The 26861-nt window shown below is 52.8% G+C and overlaps 1 protein-coding gene across 8 annotated transcripts in view; it reads right to left on the minus strand.

The window, feature by feature from the left end:
* Window positions 1-26861, minus strand: part of DIS3L2 (DIS3 like 3'-5' exoribonuclease 2) — a 346332-nt gene that overhangs the window by 14031 nt on the left and 305440 nt on the right. For 7 of the 8 annotated variants that reach the window (XM_073877261.1, XM_025889524.2, XM_025889509.2 and 4 more), the window contains one exon: window positions 25678-25757. In XM_073877261.1, coding sequence (XP_073733362.1) covers window positions 25678-25757 — 80 coding nt within the window. Of the gene's footprint in view, window positions 1-19712; window positions 19756-25677; window positions 25758-26861 lie in introns of those variants that run through there. The other variant, XM_073877263.1, reaches the window with a different exon arrangement.

Genomic DNA, 26861 nt, shown 5'->3' on the forward strand with positions numbered 1-26861 from the left:
GGGTGGCATGCGAGGGGGGGACGAGGTCCAGGGAGCAGTTGCCCGGGGGTACGACTGCTGTGGAGAAGGCGGGGAGGCTGCAGAGGGCCCTGGGTTTGGCAAGCAGGAGCACGGTGCCACAGCTGTGGGGCTGGGGAGGTGGATTCAGGAAACCAAAGATTAAGATTAGAGAGGGAGGCCGTCAAATGCAGACGACTCTCAGTACGGTTCTTAGTGGAAGAGGCAAGAGCTCCTTGGAAGGGAGGGTGAGGAGGTGATGCTTTCTGATGGCTGTTTTTAAGTATCCGAAAGATTGCTCTGCACGTGTTTCTGGGGTGAAGGAGGTAATGGCGAGGTGCCCCTGATGGTGAGGATGTGACCAGCCTGCATTCGAGGAGGTGGGGGGGCTGTCCAGGGAAGAAGTCTGATGTCCTCTCTGAGCTGTGAGCTCCCAGGAGGGGATGCTGGGCCACGTGGTTTGAGTGGAGAGGAGGCGGCTTGTCCTAGCCACCCTCTGCTCAAGGAGGGCCCCTGGGAAGGCCCCCTGTGCAGTGTCAGTCCCTGCAGGAAGGGTCGGGCTGCTTCCTTACAGCGACCCCAGAGAGGAAGGGCCTTGCCTAAGGCCACAGCCAGGCAGGGGAGGAGGGGGGCGGGACCCCACATTCCCCAGCCCCTTGTCCCAAGCTGTCCTGAGCGCCCAGGGAGGACATCTGGTCACCAGCAGCCCCAGAACACAACAGGCCCCTGTGTGAAGAGCAGCTGGGTGGCCTCGGAGCACTGGCATGAGGATACTGTCCCCGAAACTGTCTTTTCAAGCCCATTGGGCAAAGGAGAGAAGAGAAAGGCCCATCCGCATCAGGTCAACAAAGACGGTGGCCACCTCCACAAGGCCCACGGACAGGGCAGCCTGGGGGGACTGGGGGGTGTTGGTCTCTGCGCCCTAGCAGAAGCAGGCACGGTCCAGACCCAAGGTCAGCGCTGGGCTGACGACAGCTCAGCGGACTGCTCTCCCTCCCTCAGAAGTCAGCGGATCTAGACGAGTGGAGGGAGGCTGGCACCGGCAGCGGGGTCCCTCCTGAGCCCAGGCTCCGTGCAGACGGGCAGGCCGAACTCCCGACCCTGCGGGCTCGGGGCCCTCGCCCTTGGGCTCTCGGCCCCTCTGCACTTACCCTCTCAACCCTGCCTGGCCAGAGCAGCAGGGCCGCCAAGGATGTTCCATTTCCAGATTCATTTTACCAGCTAAGCCAGATGAGACACTCACCCCACCCCTTCCATACCCAGAACACTCAGAAAGTGGCTTTGGAAAGGACGGGGGAGCCGGGCAGCCAGGGCAGAGTGGCATGGCTGTTACCCAAACCTGAAAATGCATCAGTTTTCAAAGACCAAAAGCAAGTGAGAGACCAGAACAGCCTCTTCTGCCCTCAGCCACCAGGGTACTTGACACAACTCTGTGGGAATCTCATGCAGATGGAATCAGGCTGCTCACGGAGACCGTTCAATTAGCACTTGGTGAAAACTGCTAACTTGGAAATTTGATAAGAACTGCTCCCAGCCAGTTTCAAATAATTTCTTCTGAGGACCCGATTCTCCCCACTTGGGCACATCCTCACTGCAGGCCTGGGAGCCCTGGGGCTCTGTCGTGGCCAGGAAGGTGGCGGCCAGGAAGGTGGCGGCCGGGAGAACGGTGCGCCCGAGCGTGGCCCCTTCTCTGAGGCCGAGCAGCCCATGGGCCGGGGGTCGGGGGGGAGGCGGCCACCCTCGCGGAGGACCTGCTGCTCTCCCAGCGGCCCCAGATTGAGGGTAGTGTGGTGGAAAACTGCAAAGGCCCCGGGAGTCGGGGCGGAATGGTAATGATGGTTGGATGGGCGCTGAGGGGAAGCTGCCGGGGATGGGAAACTTGATGAGATCTTTGTTGCGGTTCTCTCCTGGGCCAGGCCGGGGTGGGGCTGGTGGCCTGGGCGCTGGAAAGTGGAGGCTTAGAGAGAGAGCTGCAGGCAGAGCCAGCCAGGGTGGGTGGGGGGCGGCAGGCGGACTGAGGGGCGCCCACCCACAGCCGGCCGGACACCCCGCTGTGAGCAGCCTAGTGGAGGGTGCTGTGGCCGTGGGGCCGACCACACGTCATGGCCCGGGCCTCTCGCTGACCCCTCTCCTCCTGGGCTTGCTGCAACCTGCTGAGTGTTTTGGACATTCCCATGAAACCACAGGGAAATGAATGGGGCCTAGTTCACAGGCATGGAAAAGCCCAGAGGAGAAGGCCTCTGGAGCCAGACATAACAGGCCCTGCGGGTGAGGCCGGAGCCAGGTTTCCTCTTCTGTGAGGCTGAATCCACTCCAGGGCCTTTCTATAGGTTCAGCGGGTGGGGCCCAGCTGCAGCGAGGCACGTTTCAGCCGCTTGTTTTTCTAGCTCAAAAGGAAGTCTCCAGAGGCTAGGCGTCCGGAGCATGGGCCCTCGGGCCCTGCCAAAGGGAGGCCCAGTGGCTGCGGTAGGGAGGGGATGGGGGTTTGCTGGGGAGCTGGGTTGACAGGCAGAAAGCCCTTTGTCAGCGTAAAGCTAGCCTCAGTCTAGCTCCCTTTGCAAGGTTCAGGACTATGCTCGAGGAGGCACAAGGCCGGTGCTCATGGCAGAAAACTCCCCCTAAGCAGAACCAGGTGGCAGTGTGTGCTTCTGGCCTTGCAGAGCTGGGTAATTAGGGCTTGCAGGCTACACTGTGGGGCTGACACACATGCCTTTCTCCACTTCTAGCTGCTGTCCAACTGTTATTAGAACCGCTGACCAGAGGAGGTGTGGCCAGGATGCACAGAGGCCCGGCCACCTTCGGGAGCCACCGCGCTGCCCTGTTCAGACTCCTGAGCATGGGGCGTCCCTTTCATGCCCCAGCCCAGCTGTGGGGCCTGGCTCTGTAGCCTTGGACAGGGGACAGAGCTTAGATAAGCCCAGTGGGGGCCAGCTTGGTCTTCACTGACATTGGGAGGGATCAATTTTGATTTTAAAGTTAGGCTTTGGGCACAAGGCTATTTGTGAGAGAGGAGTATTCCAGAATACAATTCCAGGTGTCCACCCGCCCCCCCCGCCAGCAACAGACAATTAGGTAAGAGAGGATGAGACACGTGTTCCTGGGAACTCAAGCTACTTTGCTTTTGCAAGTTACAACAGGCTTTCCTCACCTCCCCCAAGACACTCTTGGCCTCACGGCAGCTGGGGAGCAGCTCTCCTTGAGCAGGGCCACCAGCCCAGCCACACAGCCACTGAAGGCTGGAAGGAAGTAAGAACACCTGCTGATCTCAGGCTGGGCTTTCCACGCACCAGAATGTGGCGGGGCCGTGATCTGGAGACTGTGGCCTTTTTGACTCCAAAGTCTGTTCTCTGCCCCCAACCGAGTGAAGGAAAGGGTTTTCTGGAATGAGCAAAACGGGAATCTGAATCTTCAGGTAAGTGCTGGTTCCTCGGCCACGAAGAGGGAATCTGTGTTCCAATGTCCCTACGCACCCTGGCCATCAAGGCCTGCAGATGCTGGGAGGCTACCTTGGGTGGGCTGCCCAGTGCTGCAAGGCTTGTGGAGGTGTGACCCTGGGGGAGGGCCTTGTGGTGGGTGCGGCGAGCTGCCCACGGGCTGCCCCTCCACCCAGATGTGGCAATCAGCCCCCATCCTGAGCCCTGGTCATGCCGACCTCCTGTGTGTGCCTGGTCCAAGGCCATGGGGAAGAGAGGGATGGGTGGAAAGCGCTGGCATGGGGATGTGGTCAGGGCTATCCGGGCTGGGGAACCGCCTAGGACACTGTGGGGACACACCAGGAGAGCGTTTCAGTCTCTGGAGAGGCACCTGTGGGGTGGGTTCCTCGTCACCTGAACATGCTATTTATGCCTTTGTGAAAAAGGCACATGCGGGTGCCATCAGCTTCCTCAAAGACAATACATCTTGTACAGGCCTTTGGACCCAAGGGTCTAGATCTGAGCGTCATCCTGGAGCCAGCTCTTTGAGACTTTAATGCTCGAGGCAGGTGGGGATGGCGCAGGGTAACTGCTCCGAGGGTCCTCTGCCCAGTCCAGCCCCGAACGGGGCCAAGGATTGATGGTGCCTCTTAGCTCCGAGCTGGCACAAATCCTACACGGTCACACGGCGGCCTTCTGCTGGCTTCTGCACATCCCACCCCCAACTCCTCACAGGCCACCCAGGCCTGTCCAACCCCGACCTCTCTCTGGCTGGCTCACACAGCTGTTTACCTTCATCCCAGGGCCTAGGGCAGTATCTTGCACACAGCAGGCACTCTCCAAATAGATGTTTCTATCTGCTATTGTTTGCTTTGTCTATGCAAGACCAATACCTCTATTTCTCCAGCACTTCATGCTGTTTTCACAACAAGTCTTAGACCCCTCATTGTACATAGGAGCAAAGGGAGGCTCAGAGGCTGAGTGACCCCTCCAAGCTCACAGACCAAGGACGCAGATGCCCTGTCCACTGCTTTTTCTTCAGGTCACCTTGTATCGCCTGCCCAAAGCTCCCTGCAGATTGGGGAGCAGGGTTTCCTTAGCGGTGCCCGGCCAAGGGCTCTGCTGACAGAGGGAGCGCAATACAGAGCCGGCCCCGAGGCCACACTGGTACCCGGGGACAGGTACCCGTGGTGGTCTGCCACATCACTGCAGTCCTTCCTCCTATCGGTCAAGGGTACCCTCTTCCCTTCAGCAAGGGTTGCAGCAGCCACAGAGCCTAGTCACTCATTTTGGCCTGGCACTCCACCTCCCCAGCAACCTCAGAGGCATGGAGACGTTCCCCGGGGCTGCTCCCTGCCCCTGCGTCTGGAGCTGGCTACACCGGGCAGGCAAACACGGGGCGGGGAACACCTGCAGGCCTGGCTGGGCCGGGACATTTCTGTGATCTTGGAAGTCTTATTTGTAGCCCTGGCTTGACCTCTGCCTCTTTCCTGCTCAGAGGAACAAAGAGGGCAGGAATAAAAATTGCCTGTACCTCACCACTTCCCCAAGGAAATGCTTCCTCCCGTCTGTGTCAGGACACAGGCCCCCTCTCGTGTCTCAGTGTTGCCACTGGATGAGCACAGGTGCTGAGCACATTTGTTTCCACTACTCTAGCCACCCCCCCGGCCCCATCACAAGCTAAAGTCTCCAAGGTTCTGCCTATTTCCTCTGCGACCTCTTTTTTGGCCAATGCTACTGCTCTACGTGTGGAAGCGCGCTGGCCCACCGGCTCAGAAGGGAGGGCAGGGCTTTCGGCAGAGCCATGGCCATCCTGACCCTCAGATGCCTTGGTCTGAAAGCCTGCCCTGGGAGCTGCCGCTCGGCAAGCCTCAGACAAGCCTTTCTAGTCTATCCCGAGAGGGTATTTCCATACTGAACTCTGAGTTGGGCAAAGAATGTGGGCCTTTTTTATGCTTACCCTGGTGAATTCCATATTGTCAGAAAAGTCTCAACAGTCTTGTTTGGTCAGTCCCTTGGCCAGCCCGACTGTGGTCAGGGCCCTGGGAGGGGCTGAGCCCTGAGACAGATCTGGCTTCCTGCATCACAGGCTGCCACTCCCTTGGCTCCTGCCCACTTGCTGGCTGGCTCCTGGCTTCAGCCTAGCTCCCCCACCAAGTCAGGAGGAAATGGGCACCTCTGCTCCCGGGGTGCTCTTTGGGCCTCCTCTTGGGCACTGGGCACCCAGACTCTCCAGGACGGCTCCTGGGCTCCCCCCGCGCTGCGCCCTCTGCCGGCCACGCCCTAGGGCGCCTCCTGCGCTCAGGCGCACTGAGTTTTCAAGGCTCAGTTCAGGCTCAGAGCTCATCACAGATGGCAAGTGTCTCTGCTGGGGCTGGTTTTCCTGTCTGGGGACCAGGCCTCCCCCATCTCTGTATCCCATGGCCAAGGACAAGTGTAGGTCACAGCCAAGGGCATATGTAGGTGGTAATAAAATGCTTGGGGAAAAAAATGAGGCATTTCAGAGACATCTGCTTGGTGCTCCAGAGAAAATGCTAAGGGGAAAATGAGGCCTGTCTTTGGAGGTGGAAGTGTAGACCGCAGGAGGGCCTAGGAGAGTGCGGTCCCGGCTCCTGCAGCTTCTCTTCAGCTTATCCCTGCCGGAAAGCAGCGGGTGGACTTGGCAGACAGAACCTAAGATGGCTCCTGCCGCCGAATGGGACATGTTGAGTCCGCTCTAATGAAATTCCTACTCGCCTGCAGGTGGTTATTGCTTAGACCAGACACAGGGTGAGGGTGTAGCCAGGACTCACTGGTTGGTCACCTGACAAATGAATACTCTTGTCCAAAGGCAGTCCGCCTCACTCTCTCTAAATATGAAACCCAGCAGATTACAAAAAAAAAAAAAAAAAAAAAAAAAAAATCTCTCCTCTGGGCTGTTTCCGCTGAACTAACACTTGTCTTATCACCCACTGGGATGTGGTATGTTGAGTCTGGCAGAGGTCTTCATTAGCTAAGTGACTTGTAAAATATTGACCTACCGTTTTATGAACTAGGCTCTGAGTGGTTTAAATGGATATGTTCCTGTCCAGAGCCTCTGGGCTTCCCCAACATTATAAGGTCTCTGCCTGGGAAACCTCCAGGACACACTGAGGCACCGGCTCTCCCTCTGAAGGGTGGGTGGGGGCCAGCAAGGGGACTGTTGGTTTTCATCCCCCTCTCTACCCTCTGTCTCTGGGCCAACGAAAGCTCTCAGATACAGGCTGTGGGAAGACTTCAGCCCTTTCTGGGTGTTACCCTCAACTTGACCTTAGACCCAAGGCCAGAACAATCTGGATTAGGCCCTTTATCCCTCCAGGTGAGCTGGGTCAGTGGTAAGTCAGACAGTGAGGCCAGCAGATGTCAAAGCCTGACTGGATCCAATGGTTTCACTTTCCTGAGCTGCCACTCCAAATTCGTCTTGGGGAGCCCTATTTATCCAGGACTTCGAGAGGCTCTGAGAAGGCTGGGTACCCGGGATGCTGACCAGATTTCTGTGTCAGCATGGCCTTCTGGGAGCTTTCTCACAGGTAGCTTAGGCCAGGCCTGGGCAGCCACTCACGACTGAGAGGACCAATCCATTCCTCTCTCAGGGGAGAGGCCACAGCACCCAGGGCTCTCTGGCCTCAGCTGGACTGTCCCCATCTGGGAGGAGGCCCTGCTCAATGCCCTACAGGGTCCATGTAGTTCCCCGGCTGCAGCTGTCCTCCCATGCCCAGGCCTCTCATTGCTCCGTGCAGCTACTACAGGGGAGAAGGATGATGCTTCCTGGCCAATGGCATCATGCCAGTCCACTCACCGGCAAATCTCTGTGAGGCTCAAACCAGGTCCTCCTATGTCACAGTTGTGTATTGGCGGTATTATTGCTAAACAGTCATTTGCAACCACAGAAAAGACGGGGCACTAGTTTCACCTGGACGTCCTTGCAGGCCGTGTGCAGATCAGGGGGGTTCCAGTGCCAACCGCACAGAGAAAGCGGGCGCTGCTCCCCACTCTGAGGCCGTCTGCCCAGGAACGGCGACACTCAGCCTGCTGAGTGTGGAGGCAGTTCTGAGGAAGCAGCAGCCTGGTCGTTGTGAACGGAGGAAAGCCACCCTGTGCTAGACCCCCTGGAAGTATAGGGAGAGGCGTTCGGGGTAGGGGGGCACAACCGTTCCCCTTCTGTCCATAATTATCCCACCCCAACAGAGGCTGATAAGACAGAACACAGAGCCCTGATGAGCTCCTCTCCTAGCTCCTGTCCCCCACCCTCAGCCTGCCATCTGCGACAGAGAAACTGCCTCCCCAGGGTGGGCTGGGGCTCACCAGACCTTACATCGTGCAGGGCCTCCCACACTGACACCCCGGCATCACAGGCACCAAGCAGCATGGGCTGACCCACATGGGATGGGCACGTCACTGGGAGCCCGCTCTCTGCACACTTCGAACACCTCCGCCACGGCCTTTGTCAATGCTCAAGAATGTGGTTTCAGATGCCCGTCCTCCCCACCGGGCTGTGAGCTTCAGGGAGGAGGGGCTTTCTCCTTGCCTGTGGTCGGTATGGTAGCCGGTACCAGCACAGGTCCAGTGAGGTTGGCTGGATGGTGTCAGGTCTGGGCTGAAAACGCCTGGTAACTGGTTCTCCAGGCCACAAAGCATGTGGGCAGGCCTCAGGGCCCCTGCTCACATGCTAGGGAATCTCCTCGGGGTCACTTTCTAGGTTTGGCAGTGGGAAATGACCATCTGGTATGTAACACAATTCTGAATATAGGGGTTTCCTGACGATTCCTGTGGTTTCCCCTGGTCTAGGCCATCTTTTCCAGGGTTCTGACTAGTGCTGGCCTCAGGCCTCCACAGAGGTGGAGTGGTGGTGTGGATTGGAAGGAGGTGCAAGGAGGACAGGGGCTCTCCCTTGTGGACGGGCGGCTTCGCTTTCTAACTGAGCACGGCGGCAGTGGATCAGAGGTCTGAGGAAGGACGTTTGACCCGCACTCCCACCCTCTACCCACAAAAACTTTTCCATCCCATTGCGAGGAGTTCGTGGGTCAGGAAGCCAAAGGCAGGAACCTGCCTCATGGGGCCCACAACCCAGTACTGGTTCTGAGGAGACAAATGGGTCCATAAACAACATAAGAGTTAAGTTTGATGACACTAGGAGCTGGAAAACACACTAGGAAGAAGGCCCAAAGGGGTGAAGAATTCCTTCAGCTTCAGGAACGGAACACTGAGGAATCTGATGGTTTCTTAGAATGTTTATGACTCGGAAGCTGGTGGCCAGCTAAATGGTCTTTCATCTGCACTGAAGAAGAACGTGAAGAAGCAGATTTAGATTAAACTGGAGGCGGTTAGCAGTAAGGAAGAGCCTCCCAACATGACAAATGCCCCAAATGATTCCGTTCACAGTTGATTTTAAAAGCGCAACCTTTTCGTGCTTATCTGGAACTCAACCACACGTAATCTAGAATATTCAAAGCGCAGGGCAGAACCAGGAAACAAACAACAAACAAAGCCTGTGAGTGGCCAACACAGGTGTAGGAGCCCAGGCGTCCAACGTGACTCACGGGTAGTCCTCCTTTGCTCCTCATCTGGGGCCCTTCCTCCTTCTGAATGACAATTCTAACCGCCTGACGCAGCTTCCTGATTCAACACCCCCACGGGGCCTCATGCTTCTGGATGGCGGTGGAGAAGTGACAACTGGTGCTGAATGTAATGGGAGACACACAGGCAGAGGGGGCAGGGGCTCAGTAGGTCGAGTGACAACATGCGCACCATAGAGCATTTAGTGTGGAGGGAAAGGGCACTGCGCAGCGTGCTAGACCTCGAGGAAAACATTTCTATATCACAATATAAACATTGCGAACAATCCCAAATTATTAGAAAGGGCCGTGTTTATGTCCAGTTAACACTATTCAAGCAAACAGTAGGTGAGCAAACTTTTGGTGCTTGGAAGAACAAATCTCTTTCCAGGTGAAAATAATGTTCTAGAGAATAGATCCGAAGGTTCCAGATTGCTCAGACATTACGGTATTTACCTAAAGATCACAGCTGGCCTACCTCTGTATGACCAACGAGAAGATACCCAAGAAATGCAGTGTGAAGAAGCCAGGCGAGAGGGCCCCCGGGACACACAGAGCGGCGCCCCGGCATTCAGAGAGGGAGAAGGTGACAGGTGGGTGTGGGGCCACTGCCTCTGTGGGCCTCGCTTGCGAGTGCTCCCTGCAGCCCTTCAGTTCCAGGGTGATGTGGGCAGGGTCCACAGCCCCAAGAAATGCACCACGTCCTCAGCCATCTCAGGCCACTCTCATGCTTGGTACTCATGCCCCGCTGACTGTCTTGGAATTCGGGGGCAGACACTGTGTCTCCTTCATCTTCCACCTTGGAGTCTGGCTCGTTGGGCCAGGCACGTCCTTGGAGCAGACGTGGGGCAGCTCCAGGTCAGCAGAACGGTGCGTTCTGGGTCTCAGGGAGGCCTTGCTGTGCTGGGTTCTCTGAACAGCTGCATAAGTTGGCCACTTCCTGCCACTTGACTCAATGGCCAGGAGCTGGGAGCTTGATCTCAGTGGCTCTGTGAGACCTTTCCTCACCTGAGTGCTCGCCATTGAAGCAGTGTGCTCAGAAGACAGAGTAAATGGTGTTCAATTCCTCTTCAATAAATGTGGCAGCCTCTAAGTGATTTATATCAATTGATGGCCTTTGTCATCAAGCACAGCAATTCCTTCAGGCTCTGGAGGCTTCCTGCCCAACCACCAAGAAAAAGCCACAATGCCCCAGAGAGCCGGGGAGTGGCTGTGAAGCCAGATCAGGAACACTTCCCCACAGAGAGCATAGCCAAAAGCTTGGAGAGCCAAGCACGTTCTGGTTATCTGCCAGGCAGCTGTAGGAGGTGACAGCCACGGGCACCTTTCTTTAGGCATGGAGCCAACACACAATCCTGTGGCTTGTTTTTTGTATGGGCTAACCTCTCCGAGAGTATCTCAGGCCTCTGCGGCCTGGGCCCGGGCTCTGGACTTCCACGTACCCAAGAGAGGGTGTTTATGCAGAAGCACTTGCTACTCTGAGCATCCGAACACGCCCTAAAGTTTGGCACAGCACACCAGCATAGAGGGAGCTGGAAGTCATGCCCCACACGCCAGGAACTGAGTGGGCCTATTCATCAAACAGGGGACAGCCTGAACATCACCAGCCTCTTTAGAAGTCCTTGAAGTCTTGGAAAGGGACAGGCCTCCTTGGGTTTAAAAACTGCCCAGCTGAGCTATCCGCTCATAACAGGGGGCGAAAGAGCAGTCTTCCTTCCAGGGATGCAGAGAAAGAGACATGAGCTGTGCCAGAAAATTCTGAAAAAGGTATGGATATGGCAGGTAGAGATATCGAGAAAACAAATGTGCTAATTCTCTCTCCCTGGTCAAAGCATGTCACCACATGCTAAGAAGTATTTGGAAAAAAACAACTGAAGGGCTCCAAGTCACGCTGGATTGCTGTAGCCCCAGAAGGCTCCCCAGAATGTGGAGACTATGGTCCGTCACAGAAGATGTGTAAAGGGAAAGGCAAAGTTGTACAAAGGACATTGAACTCCAGAAGGAGAAAAAGTTGTTTGCTTAATGTAACCCTGTGTTAAATCAACCAAAGAAACATTTACTCTCTTTTATAAGGTCTTCAAGAATTTCAAAGTATTTAGTTCCGAGAGTTCTTGGTGTCCTAGAATTTTCTGTCTTGCAGGGAAATCTCCTGGGTCATCCTTGGGTAGTTATTTGGGCTGCAGAAGGAGGGGTGTGAGAATAATGGGGACATTCTCACTGAGGCTTGGGTCCAGGGAGACCCTGCCAGCCCCAGGGCCTATTTGGGTTTGGGTCTCTACCCTCCCTGCACTCTGCCTTCCCCTCTCCACATCTCAGCAGAGAAAGATTCTGTGTATCTGCATAATCCTCAAATTGGGACAACTGACACTACAAAGGGCTTAAGCATACACAGTTCTACCCCACAACCCAAGCCTCCTGACTGGGAGGAAAGCCCTTAGTCCCCACCTCCCACCCCCTGGCATCAGATAAGAGCTCAAGTGGCAGAAGCTGGGGGAGGCCCTGGCCTGGTGGGTGGCTCAACCAGGTGGCTGAGGAGAGCTGCAGGTGCAGCCTTTCAGGGTCTCAGGCAAGCAAGGGGGGGCGCCTCTCAGCGTGAGACTCACAGCTGCCTGAGTTTGCACCCATGGCAACGGAAATCAGAGAAAGGTGGGATGGGGCAGATGACAGTGATATGAGGGGATTAGGAGGCGGAGAAAGAAAGATGTTAAATATACCTGTGACGTAGTTTAATAATGCTTCTCCTGGAAATCTGTGACAAAATGATAGTTTTGTGACCTTGGGGGTTTCACATTCAATATTCTAGCAGGCAATCTGGGAGGGGTGAGAACAGCTTGGGCTTTGGGTCTGACACATCTGTTTGAACCCCCGGTCAGCTATAGGTCCTTCTGTAAAGTGGACAAGGCGAAACCTTCCTCACAAAGTTAAAATGACACACAGTCTTGGGATAAACATCAGTTTCTATTCTCTTAAAACACGGATTCCGTTCGCCTCACTCCTAGCCTACAAACCACCACCGCCACATTTCAACCTAAAAGTATTTCCACACTGAAAGCTCATCTTGGGGGAAAAGTAAAATCAAGTGTATATAAAGGGTAAGATTTCATAATCTTATGTGAGTTTGTGGTAAAAAGTCTCTCTGAGATCAGGAACAAGCCATGGATGCCTGCTATCATCACCTCCATTAAACACTGTACAGTGCAATAACGCAAGAAAAAGAAATACATGGTGTGAGCATCAGGAAAAAAAAGTAACTCTTACTACTTGTAGATGACATGACTGGGTATATAAAAAATCAAAAAGGATCTATAAACAAATTATTTGGGTTTAATAAATAAATTTAGCAAGATCACTGGATACATGATCAATAAAAATAAGTTGTACTTCCATATATCAGCAACAAGGAAAAAAGGAAATTTATAAATACCATTTAAAATAGTATGACAAATATCAAATGCCTAGGAGGAATCTAACAAAAGATGAGTAAGACTTTTACATAGAAAATTTTAAGACGGTATTGAGAATTAAAGAAGACATAAATAAAGAGCAGGATATACCATGTTTGTGGAGTAGGAGACTCAGTATCATAAAAGTATCATAAAATCCCAAAATGGTTTGTGGATGCAAAGCAATCTCAGTGTAAATCCCAGCAAGGTTGTGTGCATGTGTGTGACGACTGACGATTTGACTCTAACATTAACATGGGAATGGAAAGGGCCAAGAACAGCCTAGATGCCCTTCACGGAAGAGGAACAAGGTGGGATGTCTAGCTCTCCTGGAGTTCAAGACTTTTAACAAAGGTACAATAATCGAGACGGTGTGGCGTTGGCACAGAGGAGACATACAGATCCACGAAGTGAAACAGAGTGCGGAAACAGACCTTTGACAAAGGCATGGTGTGGCAGTGGGAAAGTCTCTTCAACAAATGATCCAGGGTCAATTAGATAAACACATGGGAAGAATGAAACTTGCTGTACCATATTCAAAAATCAATTCTGGGTACATTATGTAAAATGGAGAAGGTAATACAATAGAGCTTCTAGAAGATACTGTGGGAACATTTGGATGGTGAATTTTGTGTCAGCTTGCCTGGCCAGGGAATGCCCAGATGAAACATTATTTCTAGCGTGTCTATGAGGATGTTTCTGGCAAGTTTATAAGCATCTGAGTCAGTGGAGTCAGTAATATAGACTGTCCTCCCAAACGTGGGTGGGGATCATCCAATCTGCTGGAGGCCTGAATAGAACAAAAGGCACAGGAAGGAGGACTTCATCCCTTTTTCCCTGTCTCATTGCTTGAGCGGTGGGACATCTTAATCTCCTTTTCTCCTGCCCTCAGACTGAAATTTGTGCCATCGACTTTCCTCGTTCTCAGACCTTCAGACTGAGACCTTCCACCAAATTACCACCAGTTTTCCTGGTTCTCCAGCTAACAGACGGCAGATCATGGGACTTCTCAGCCTCCATAATCGCATGAGCAGATTCCTCATAATAAATCTCATTTTATATCAGTATAAATATATTGATATAAATATAAATATAATATATTGGCTCTGGTTCCCTGGAGAACGCTAATACAAACAAGTCTTTAGGATTTTGATACAGATTTGCTAAATGGGATAGAAAAGAATTAACAATAAAGAAAAAGATTGATACACTGAACTATATTGAAATGAGGAACCTCAGTTCATTAAAACTCCACCAAAGAGAGTAAAAAAGCAAGCTACTGAGTAGAAGATATTTGCAACATGTATAACCAACAAAGGACTCATGCTCAGAATAGAAAGAACAGATCAACAAGGAAACCAGAAAACCCAGTAGAAAAATCTGAAAAGGCACTCTACTGAATGGACAATAAACATGAAGTCTCACACACTGCTGGTGTGTTAAACTGGTACAACCACTTGGGAAAAGTGTTTGGCAGTGTCCACAAAGTGGACATTTTTTCTATGATTCGGCAACTTCACTCCTAGGTATATACTCAGTGATTTATAATAACCCCAAATTGGAAACAGCCCACTGTTGACTGAATCCTGCAGACTGGACAACGCGTGATGGATTCACACAAAGTCTTCCAGCAATGAGAACGAACAGACATGGCTAGATGCAGCAACAAAGATGAATTCTCACAAACATAATGCTGAAAGAAAAAAATCAGACACGAAAGAGTATATGGAATGATTCCATTCATATGAATTTCAAGGCTAGGCAAAACGAATCTCTAGTGTTAGAAGTTATGATGGTGGATTCCTTTTGGGAGGAGAGGGGGGCATGAGGGAAGCCCCCAGGTGCTGAAATGTTAATTTCTTGGTTTGGGTAATACTTCTGTCAGTGTGTTCATTTCTACTATTCCTTTGAAGTAGATGCGTAGGATTTGTGCACTTTTCTCTATGCATGGCATAGTTCAAAAATAAGTTTTACAGGTGAGTTTATTGTGAAAATCTGTTTTCCAGCATGTGCATTATGGAAGAAAACAGTGGCATGGAGTCCCCTCCACGCTGAGACGTGGATGAGTGTGTCTGCGTGTGCACACTGATGTGTCTGCACAGTCTCCCCACTGTTGCTGGCTCCCACACTTTCTCACTCTGATCACTTCTGGCCTCAGAAAGCCAGCAGGAGGGGCGCCTGGGTGGCTCAGTGGGCTAAGCGCCTGACTCTTGGTTTCAGCTCGGGTCATGATCTCAGGTCTTGGGATGCAGCCCCGCGTCCAGCTATGTGCTCAGGGCGGAGTCTGCTTGAGACTCCCTTGCTCCCAGTTCATGTGCTCTCTCTCTCAAACAAACAAACAAATAAATAAAATCTTAAAAAAAAAAAAAAAGAAAAAGAAAAAGAAAAAGAAAGCAAGCCAGCAGGAGCGGAGGAGCTTGTGATTTCTGTGCTGAGCACCCTGGCCCAGCAGCATGGGAAACCTCTGCTCGGGCAGTTCAGTGCTCCAAAACCCAACTTCAGGCCCCTCCGTCCCCCATTCTCTCAGTAGGCGGAGAAAGGGTGCTGACTCCCCACGGCTGATTAGGAGTTTCTCCCTGCCCTGGCCACCTGTGGCTTGCACTGCATCTGTGGGACACTGGGTGACGGTAACCCAAAGGTAACATAAGCAACCAGGAGGCAGGCATGCTGACCCAGGCCTTGCTGCCTTCCCTGCCCTTAGCACCCCGTGTAGCTGAGCCAGGCCCTGCCTCCGCCATGTGTCATGTGGCCGAGAGCGTATGCCAGGGAGAAGGCTGCTGGGTCCACCTCTTGTGTAGAGCTTGACCTTGGGCAGGGCACCACTCAGGGAATGGGTTTCCCTCTCTAGAAAATGGGAGTGTTCATCCTGCCTTCCTGTTCTGTAGGGAAAGCTGAAGTCAAATGCACCCTGCATTTTTGGCATCCAAGGTAGGGAGGCTGTGTGGCGGGAGGTGGCGGGAGGGCCCAGCGAGCCACCCACCACCTCTCTGCGTGGTGTGGAAGGGGGAGGAGCGTACCCCCCACCGATCACCATCTTGACTGCAGCAGCTTGAGCAGGAGGGGCGCCCACGCCGCACCAGGGCCCCACACCGAGGGCCGTCATGGGAGCGGGGAGCTCACACCTGTGCCACGCGGCCCGCTCTCACCTGTTTGCTGCAGCCGCAGGCCTGCTCCCATGAGGTCACTCCTGGCACCTCTCTCTGGTTGCAATGCCTCCAACTTCCCTCCTCTCCCTGGATTTCCAGCTCCCCTTTCTCCTAACCAAGGGCTGCCCCAGGAACAAGAAAGGCTTTCTTCAGTCGGACCCAGCAGGGTCTGTGGGAGGTCTGGGGGCTCTCAGGTAACGTCACTGCTTCGCCTGAGGACCTGGCATCAGGGCCGAGGTGCGGACACAAAGTGTCACTTCCAAAGCACCGGGAAGTGTTGGGTGTTGGTTTGAAGTTGTCAGGGCTGCTGGGAAGTACCTCCTCTGCTTATTTTAGGTAAAGGAAGAGACCAAGAACCAGGCAGAGGGGAAACGAGTTATCGGTGCTTTATCCAGGAGCCCCTTTTCTCTCGCCTGCCCCAGTGTGGCAGCCGGGCTTCTTGGACCTCCTGCCCCAGGAGCATAAATTACCTTCCAGCTGGGCTGCAGCCTCTCCAACCCACCACTGTGTGGGGGCTGAGCCGCACTTCCAGTGGGCTGCTCCCAGCTAGTGAGCAAGACTCCGCCAACAGGTGACTTTAGCTCGATGACTTCCCGTAGGCCTGACTGCAGCCTGAGACTCTCCCGAAGCAGTCCTTCTCCTCCCCCCTCCTCTGCAGGGGCCAGACTGTCTCTCGGGCCCTCTTCTCTTCTAAGGTTGGCCTGGCATCTGCCCTGTCGGCAGACCTGAACCGACACCAGGAGTGCTGCGGCGGGTATGAGAGTTTGGGGCCTGCTCACTCATTACCTGGCAGGCAAGGGAGCTGCGCTTCTGAGTGCTACGTGGGGCATGGAGAGTCCCTGGCACAAAGGGGCGGCCCCACTGGTCACAGATTCGCCGACGGTGACCTGGGAAAAAGCTGTGGCTTGACGTGGTGTTGATTCGAGCACGTGAAAGCCTGGGAGGTGTGAGGTCCACCAGGACTGTGAGGCTGGCTGTTACTGTGAGGTGTGGCGGATGCTCAGCAGAGGGACAGTGACAGAGGGAGTGCCCCCCACGACCAGTTAAAGGTGAAGTGGGACAGCCACAGGGGCCTCCTTGGCAGCCTGCAGAAAGGTGGCCCCCTCTTCCCTCAGGAGGCTAGCAATGCCCCTGTGCTGGAAGACACGCACAGATCCCTCCCCTGTCCCCAGGAGTGCCCCTACCTCCTTTTCGGGCTGCCAGGCCCCTGACTAGGGCTAACTGCCAGTATGATAGTCCTGCTGGGGGTGTGCTGGGCCTGATAAGGGAGGACAGAGATTATATAAGAAGAGTGAGGCTTAGCCAGCAGGATTCGAGGGGTGTAATCAAAGGGGCCAGGAGATGAGATGAGCAAGAATTCATGGACTTGGGATATTTCACGGGATGTGCAATTTAGCGCCCTGGCAAAGACCCGAGAGGGCAGGGCACACTTGCTCCTGGGGTGGTCCTTAGAGGCCCAGAGACAGTGATAGCTGAGGCTGAGGGAAGTGGAAAGGCATGAACTGCCCTGGCAGACAGCAGAGGAAGGAATAAAGAGGTCGAGGGAAGGGGCCATGCTGGGATGGATTACTGAGTTCGGAAGACCCAGCAGAGGCCTATGTCCTGTGGGAGCACCTATGGGACACTCCTTCACCGGGGTCATCAGCAATGCACGAGGGAGAGGGATACCAAACCATTAAGGAGTCTGTTGGTACCATTCCTCTGTGGGCCAGAGAGGCAGTCACAGAGCTGGGTTCACTAACACTCATGGGAATGATGGTGTCTGGGGTCCTAGAGGCTCGGGTAACATGAACGACCTGCACCAGCTACTGCCAGGATTCTTCAGACTCCAAGTGCACAGGGCCCAGCAGATGAGAGGAGCAGTCACCATGGGGGGCACCATGGGCGGGAAGGGAGAGACAATCCACCCGGATCAGAGGACAGGCAGGCAGGGAGGTGTGTGGAACTCAGGGGAACTTCCTGGTGCTCCCCTGCCCCACTGTGAACAGACACACAGACATGTGCCAACCCTGGCTTGAGAGGGATATGACAGCCAAGGCCTCAGAAACCTCACGATGCAGGTTTGGGTCAAACCACCGGCTAAGCTGCCAAAACCTGCTGAGGCGCTGGCTGAGAAGAATTTGGGAGGGACAGTGGGGGAGGGGAGGACAGCAGGGACCCCAAGTTCTACTCCGGTGGTGGAGGCAGGAGCTTGTCTCATTAATTTCTCCTTTCAAAGCTCCTCCTTGGGAAGAGAGGCCCACAGGAGCCACAGAGGAGCTGTTCCCCGCAGTGGAGTGCAGAGGCAGATCTGTGCAGTACAAGGGCTGGGCTGGGGCTGCACGAGAGGGCCTGGGTCACACTGAGCACAGCAGGGCTCTTGAGGCAGGACGGCTCCCATGGGTGTGACACTCCTACAATAAGCGAGGCTGGTTTGGACGGGCCACTCTACTGGCCTGGCCTAAGCTTTCTTGGAACCATGCTGCAGGCTGAGCCTCTGCCTCTGGCCCTCCTTTCCTTGCCCCCTCCTCCACAGGGGCAGGCTGGGTCTGCAGCCTGTGCCTGCTCCTGTTTTCGCCCTTCATCCCCCTGTACATCTCTCACGTCTAATCCTGTCTGGGAGGCTACTTGTCAGGGGACCTGAGCTCACCTGGCACGTCCTCCATGATGAAAACAAGAGAACAGAAAGAATGCCAATGTGATGCTAAGCTCTGCCCCCTGGGTCTGCTCTGACTGTGCCAAGAGGGTCCTGAGACCAAATCAAGGATGCTCAGCAGGCCAGTCCCCCTGGGCAGGCCAGCATGTTGGGAAGCCCCCAGGTCCAGAAAGCGCTCTGTGCTCAGGGGCTGGGGGAAAGAATCCAGGTTGGGTTGGCAGGGTCCCAGGGCCCTGCCTCAGCCCTGACTGTTGCCAGAAAGGCCAGTGACCTGAGTGATGAGGTGCCCACAGGCTGTGGAGAGCAGAGGACGTGAGGACCAGCACTGCCCTCTCCTCTGGAAGGCTGCAGTGTTGCTGTCCTTCCACAGGGTTTACGAAGGTGGGAAGGCACTTCAGCGGAGGAAAATCAATCCTGCAGAAAAGCTTTCTTAGACACCTCTAGATGTGGGCTATTTGATATGGGTTTCAAGGTGCCAACATGAGTCATCTAGCCAGTCAGGAAAACACAAAAGATTTGGTTTCATTCGTTCAGCAAACTAACCTGTCCCAAGAGTGAGATGGAGGTGGGGGGCTGCCTGTGGCGTCCAGGTAGTCTCCGGACCAGGGTGAGGCACAGCTGCCTGCAGGAGAGGGCACTGCAAAGCTACAGCCTGGGTCTGCCAGGGCCCAGGGTACAAGCCACACAGGCGGTTACAAGGGTGAACACCATGTCCAGTAACTGTTTCCTTACACAGCCACATCACACATCACTTCATGCCATTCTCCCCCGAGCCGGAGATGTATGGTCATCTTCATATTCCTAACAGAGAGGCTGCATCCCAGAGAGGACAATGACCAGCCCCGGAGCAGACTGGCCAAACTCAGATTTGTGATGACAGGTCAGGAGCCCATCCTATCACACCAGGCTGTCTGCTCCCCCAGGGGTCTGCAAGGATTGGAAATCCCAGAATTTCCCAGACAGCTTCTAGGGCAGATCTGCCAAGGAGAGGCTAGAACCAGAACCACCCTCCTCCTCAAGATTTAAGTTGCGGAGAGAAAGGCAGGTGGTGGGAAGGCACAGCACGGGCTTTGGAATCAGCTCGCACTGGGGTAAAATCCAGGCTCTGCTCTTGACCATGGTGTGACCTTGGGCAGGTTAACCACTCTCTTTAAAAAAAAAAAAAAATCTGTAGAATTATGAATATACGATCTGTCTTGAGTGGTTGTGGAGCTAGAAATAACCCAGGTAAGCCCATAGCCCCATGTTGGTGATTTGTGGGCATTCGGGAGCTGGTGGCTCCTATCACTATTATGCTGCATGGATCAGAAACTTGAGAGGTCACGAACAAAGTGTCTGGCCTATTTAATGCTCGTCGTAATTGCTACTGTGCCTCACTGTCAGGCAAAACACAGTAGGCAGTTGATGTAAATAACTATGATCACTACTATATTTACAGAGTTAAATTTTACAGTTTCTTTCTTCTACATGTTAGTTCTTCAGAATTCATAAACTATCCAAGGAGACCGTTTTCCCTGATGTCAGGAGCAATTAATCCTCATCATAATCCTACAAAAAATAAAAAGTAAAGGCTGGAAAGAGATCTGACTCCCAGGAGCCAGGTTCCCTCTCTAAAGTTATGTCCCCCACCCACTCCCTTCCTCAAGTATTGTGTGCCAGGTCCTGGGCCAGGCACCAGGGGCACTGAAGGGAACAAACAAGGCCCTGACCTTCCAAGGGCCTAGCCTAGTGGGGTAGCAGCAGGTGAACCAATGTCTGGACTTCAGCTGAATGCTGAAGAACTGGACAGGTGACGTGCAGGACCACGGAGAAGGGACACCAGCTTCAGCCTTTAGTGACGGTTGTGAGGGGCTGGGATGTCTTCCTGGAAGAAGTTTGTTAGGGGCTGGGATGTCTTCCTGGAAGAAGTTTGTTAGGGGCTGGAATGGTTTCCTGGAAGAAGTAATACTTAGCTAAGCGTGGAAGGACAGATAGGGGCTACCCAGATGCGTGGGGGAAGGGCCATGGGAAAAGAGCGGGGTTCTAGAAACAAGGAACAGCCTGGTCACACGGAGACACATCGCACACGAGAGCCTTGAGGTGGTCTGGGGGGGGTTGGAATATAGGGGATGCGGCAGCAGATGGGGGCCCGGCCCCTTCCACGAGCCCAGGGCTTCGGAGGGCCGCCTGGGTGCTCATTCAGCTCTGTAGTCTCAGTGCCCAGTACCATACTGGTCCCTAGCAGAAACTCTCAGGACGCTTGATGAATGAGTGAGTACTCAGATTCGCATTTTAAAAAGTTCATCCAGGGGCGCCTGGGTGGCTCAGATGGTTAAGTGTCTGCCCTCAGCTCAGGTCATGATCCCAGAGTCCTGGGATCGAGCCCCGCATCGGGCTCCCTGCTCGGTGGGGAGTCTGCTTCTCCCCCTGCTCATGCTCTCTCTGTATCTCTGTGTCTTGAATGAATAAATAAAAAAATCTTTAAAAAAAAAAAGAGTTCATCCAGACTTCTGGTTCTGACAAGATGGCAGACTGGACTGATGTGGACCTCTTTCCCAACACAAACACAGAGAAATGATGGATGAAATATATGAGAAGAACCATTTAAATATAAAACTGAGCATGAGAGAATAACAGGAGAATTCCCAGTTACCTGAAATAAAGAGGAAACTAAGTCAAAGCCAGAATCTTTATCCTGGCAAGTGGAGCTGGGACTATCAAACTCTGATACAGTTACAGGTGCTGGGATTTTAATGCCCACAGGAGGAAGAAGACCTGGCCAGGGAAACGGATCCGAGAGTCAGGAATCCAGGAAGGGCTGTTGGTCTTTAAACAGGTACTGAAAGGCCTTTCTAACAGCCCAGAGGAGAGTCTGTATGTGGTGTGGAGCACAAGTTTCTCTTCTGCAGAAAGGAGACCCCAAGCCCACACTGCATGGGTGGGTATAGAGGCTGAATACACACTACCCGGGTTCTGGGAATCCTGAGCCAAGAGGTTCACACCAAACTAGCCAGGCCTCTGGAACTCCTGGGGTCTTGGCAGAGCAAATGCCAAAGTGATGAACACACACATCCTCAACCCACAGCTCCCACGGTGAAAACAATCCCGACTTAAGATGGTCTCCTGACAAAAAAAGAATGAACCACATGAAGAAGTGAACGACCATGACAGCAAGGCAACGGACCCAACACATGGGAGAGCTAGTACCCTTAAAACCAGAAATAATTGAACACTTTGAAAGATGCTACCCGTGTAATCAAACTAAACGAAACCATAAAAGGAATAGAAATCATAATAAAAACTAGGACACTAAAAACCAAAAACTAAAAATTAACAGGCTGATTTTAAAAAGCTCCAAACAGAACTTCTAAAACTTAAGAATAAAACCCAAACCCTCACATTCAGAAGGAGTATTAAACAGCTGATTATGAACAGCTACAAGAAGATTAGTAAACTCACAGGTGTTCTTGAGGAAGTGCTGGAATACATCACTGGCAGAAAAGGACATGGAGTAAAAGTAAAGAAAGACAGAATAACATGGCAGGTTTCTAACAGGAGTTCTAGGAAAGATTGGAGAGAATCAGAGACAGCAGAGAAGAATTTCCAAATGGAAGAACGACACTGAGTCCCCAGCAACATAATAAAGATGAACCTACCCTTAGACTGCGGTAAAACTGCAGAATGCCAAAGTCAAAAATCAGGTCTCAAAAGCAAAGAGAGTGAAAAGCCATGCAAAGCTCCCTCAGGCGGCAGAGGGGACAGGCTGGAGGTCAAAGAGCCAGAGACAGGGAGAAGTGTGCCAAGTAACTCCCCATCCCGGGCAGTGGGAGGAGGGTCATGGGGATGGAGACAAGGGAACATTATGGACAAAGTTCTCCATCCGTGAGGGGTACAACGGTCCACACAGTTGCTCTGAAGTCAGAAGCAGCTACTTTCCTCTTCCTGGTCCCCACAGCCCTCGACTCTCCCCACTGAGAAGCGTGAGTCCCCCAGCGGGGCTGCGGTGAGGTCTGCTCTTTACACAAACTTGAGGCCCTGGAGCAGGTGTAAGTCATCTTTTGTGCCCCAGTGCCTAGCACAACATGTGGTATGGGGCGGGGGCCTACTGAATGCGTCACTGACTTCTCATGAATCACTTATTCGCTCTTTGTGGCCTATTCCTTGCCCTGTGAAGAGATCTCCAAGTCCCAGTTTGAGAAATGACTCTCAGTCAGCCCTGGATTCACTGGATTGCATATTAAAGGCAGTTGCAACAGAAAAAAAGAAGGTCCCTGGTGGAGACTGGTAGCACCTGTCAGTGTCGTGGGGAGAGGCCTCCCAACTCTTAGGTGCAGACGGGACCAGCTTTTGGGAGGCTGAAGGCATAACTTGAGTGGAGAGCTTTACGAATCTAGCTAGAGACACAAGACACAAGACACAAGAGGGCAGCTTCTTTCTTCTAATGACCTTGGAGTTTTAAGAATGTTTACCTGAGAACCGTGCCCTGCAGGCTAGAGGAGGCAGGGTCCAGGCCTGGCCCGATATCAGATACGGACAAGTCCCAGGGCCTGTCCTCCCTGGAGCCCGGGGGGCAAGTATGAGCCCCTTCATGCAGACGGAGAACAGGATGACACGGAGCCAAAAATCGAGGTTATCAGGATGTTTCCAGGGAAGGAAGCTGAGAAGAGAGTCCAGGGAAAATAAAAGCAGGGTGCCTATTTTTAGGGCCACTCCATTTGAAGGGAAAGACCACTGGGGAGAACTGTCCCAACAGTCTCAATACTTATTCACAACACTTTCTTCACTGACAGATTGAATTTGGCAGAGCTAAATATTAAAATGACTATGAATTATATTGTGGGAAATACCCAGGTAAAAGTAGTAGTTTCAATAATCAATTGTACCAAACTAATCTTCAGAATCCAAGCTAATTTCTTTCATATGGGGAAACTTCTCGCTCTGGTGCTCTTGCATTCATGTTACTTGGCTGAGGCAAGAGAGACTCGTTAGGGCCTGGGGCGAAACAGCCGCATTTCCCGAACACCACTCTTACACCAATACTGGGATTCAGGCACTCTAGGGGAAATGACCCTAAAAGTGAACAGAGGAACACACACAGGGCAGAGCCCAGGGGAGAGCAGAAAGTCACAGTCAAGTTCATGGGATTCTCCACACTTCACTTCACAATGCACACGTGGGCAGAGGAGGTGGCCTTTAGACAGAGAGCATCCCACACAGCTAAGGGCTGTCGAAGGCATGTGCACCAGCCTCTTCCCTACTCATGGTCCGTTAGGTGCAGCCAGAGCTCATGGATGCAGCCTTGCAGGCACTGAGAAAACAGAATGGAAGTCATGAGGTAATTTTTCTGTTTGGAAAGGAGAGGCAATCCACACTTACTGTGGGCACTTTATGTGCTAGGCTGTGATGATGTCTTTAACATGTCATTCCAATCCCCAGGACCGTCACTCCCCCAGTTATGGCAGAAGGTCTCATTAGTCCCACTGTTCTTAACAGATGAAGGAACCTGAGGCTCAGAGGTTAAGAAATTTGTCCACAAATTGATAATGAACCCCAAGACTGCCTCTAGCAGGACAAGCAGAGAGGGGTCACTGACATGTTTGATTGCCATAGTTTCCCAGATCGTGGCTCCTATTCAGTTTCCTATACAAATGCTTTCCTTTGCATGTCTCTGGGGGCCAAAGCTTATCCATACTCACAACCCCTAACTTCTCGTGTTACATTGCTTATTCTGATAATATGCTAGGAGTTGGGGATCAGGCCAAGAAACAGAGCTAGGCTATTTTCTCCTCTCCGCTCCAAAGATTACCTAAGTTGTTGTCACTGCACCTCTGAACTGCTAAGATGTGAACCCAAAGGAAGGCAGGCCAGTGTCGCCCTCCCACCAAAAGAGAAGGCTGCCAACCTCTTTCCCAAAGAGCAGGGAGTCGGGCCAGAATTGGAGTCTGTCAACACCCCTGGGCTGCAAGCTCCGTTTCTACCGCCACAGTCTGCGTGCGTGGGGCTGCCATCCACTGCCAGCCAGCAGGCACCGACCCAGGGAGACGGACAGGCAGCTTACGGCTGACATTTCTCTGACTCCTTAGCGATGCGTGCACCTGCCCCCAAGGGACTCACTCAATGGTCCCCACCAGTCCCTGGACCCGAGAAGTCCAGCCCTACTTCTCTGCTGAATTCGGCATCATGAGACGCCGAGATGGTATCTCTGACACAACAGCCTAGAAACCCTGCAACCTCTAGAAACAGTGCCATCCAAGAGGACAAACGATGGTGTTAAGGGCGCTTAGTCAATCTTTCCTAAATGATTACTTCAGTAGAACTGAGGGTACACAACAGCTTACTACGGCATCCTCTAAAGATAAATGACAAACAAGAGTAACGCCTTGAAAGTGATATGAATGGAGATTTTGGTCAGGAAGGCGCCCGGTAACCCATTCCCCCCCCACGCACCAGAGGGAGTTCTTCAGGAAGACCCAAGTTTCTCTTCTGGAATGTCAAAGACAGTTCCACTGGCATGTGCTTATTGGATTCCTTCCAGTGGGTACCATTAAATAGCTTGCATATTTAAACAATTAGTCCTCAAGTCCAGGTTGGGACTGTCCCTGTCACTGACTGGGGTTTCCAAAATAGCGATGCGGGACCACAACTGTCGTTCATCTACTCTCTTCTCAGAGCGAATGTGATCATGCTGACTCTTCCTCACGCGGCTGTGGCCAGTGACCTGCAGCAAGTTCCGTCCATTCCCTAGACTTCAGCTTCTGCAAATACACCCGTGATAACAACGGAGAAGACTCTTCAGGGTGCTGTGCGGATGACACAGGACAACAAGGGTAACGTCCCCAGGGGTGTGCGGACGTCCAGCAGGGGCTCACTGGTAGCTGCCATCATCATCACTGTCACTGTCATCAGCAGGCACGCGCTGTGTCACAGACAGAACCACACGGGGGGGGCAGTCTGTGGTGAAGGCAAAAGCTGCTGTAACAGCCTGCCAGGTGCCGCCTTCCTAATAATAAGATCACCAACTTGAATCCCTGTAAGTACCCAGAAGTCCCCCAATTATAAAATTCACAAGGTAGACTAATGCAACAAAACCTGTTCACAGAAGGGCAGTCAGACAGGACAGCATAAGACAAAGTCACACACAGTGAACCAAATCAGCAAGTGTGGCATCGGAGACAGGCGGTGGCGGCGGTGGCGGCGCGGGGGCGGAGGGGGGTTCCCCTAGAGGAAACTGGAAATCTGGAAAGGAAGGTTTGCTTCTGAACAGACGCCTAATACCTCCCATACGAGTACTTCAAGTCCTATATTTAGGAGCCAAAGAGATTTTACAGGAGAAACAGTTTTGTGTCAGCTATTTCCCAGTGGAGTCGCCCAAAGTGTGATTCCCTTCCTGACAAGCCTTTGTCAGAGAATCCCGCTGTGAGAGAGCTCACAGGTGCTCCCCCCCGCTGTGGGACAGGGCGAGGGGATGCTCTTTCCCACCGAGTGGCTTACTTGTTGCTGTCGCGGTACTCGTAGATGTGACATCCTTGAGGCAGTCCGGTCTCGTGATCCAGAGTGAAAGCAAGTTTTAGCTGCAGAAAGAGAGAAGAGAGAAAGAATGAAGTCTAGGCAGCATGTACTATTCATTCTGGCCACTGAAATGAGGAAAAAGTCAAGCAAAATACCATTCCCTCCAGCTGACATGTGGCAGAGAGCCCAGGCCTGCCACCTTGGGGAAGAGCCACATCTTACAGGGACTCTGTCATCAGTGGGGATTGTTAGGGGGACTCTACTTACTCATCCAGCATGTAACCAGTGATTTATTAGGCATTTGCTTTGTGCCAGACACTGGGCTAGCTGGTGGGGAAAGAACAGCGTAGAGAAGCAGAGAGGATCTTATTGTCTGGTCGAAAAGACAGGTATCAATCCTGTACCCACATAGATGAGTGAATGAATGCATATCAAAACTCCAATTAAAATAGGTTCCCTGAAGCAGGAAAAAGACTCCTGCGTTTCTACAGAAGTAAATAACCTGATCCAGACTGGCAATGAGGGAAGGAGGAGGGGAGGACGGGGAGAGGAGAAGGTTCCCCTTGGCAGAGAGCACAGCATGTACAGAGGCCCTGAGGCAGAAGTCCGGGAACTGAAGGATGGCTGGTAAGCTGGAACCCAGCAGCTACAGGGGACATGGTGGGCAGTGATGCTGGAGAGGGAGGCCGGGGCAGAACACGCAGAACCTGGCTGGCCACATTAGAATTTTTGACCTTACATATACACAATGGAATATTATGCAGCCATCAAAAGGAATGAGATCTTGCCATTTGCAACGACGTGGATGGAACTGGAGGGTGTTATGCTGAGTGAAATAAGTCAATCAGAGAAAGACATGTATCCTATGACCTCAGTGATATGAGGAATTCTTAGTCTCAGGAAACAAACTGAGGGTTGCTGGAGTGGTGGGGGGTGGGAGGGAGGGGGTGGCTGGGTGATAGACACTGGGGAGGGTAGGTGCTAGGGTGAGCGCTGTGAATTGTGCAAGACTGCTGAATCACAGATCTGTACCTCTGAAACAAATAATGCAATATATGTTAAGAAAAAAAAAAAGAAGAAGAAGACAGCAGGAGGGGAAGAATGAAGGGGAGTAAGTCGGAGGGGGAGACGAACCACGAGAGACGATGGACTCTGAAAAACAAACT

Source organism: Callorhinus ursinus, unplaced genomic scaffold, assembly GCF_003265705.2.
Source record: "Callorhinus ursinus isolate GAN/ISIS: 27379988/994484 unplaced genomic scaffold, GSC_fseal_2.0 scaffold2, whole genome shotgun sequence".
Taxonomy (NCBI): domain Eukaryota; kingdom Metazoa; phylum Chordata; class Mammalia; order Carnivora; family Otariidae; genus Callorhinus; species Callorhinus ursinus.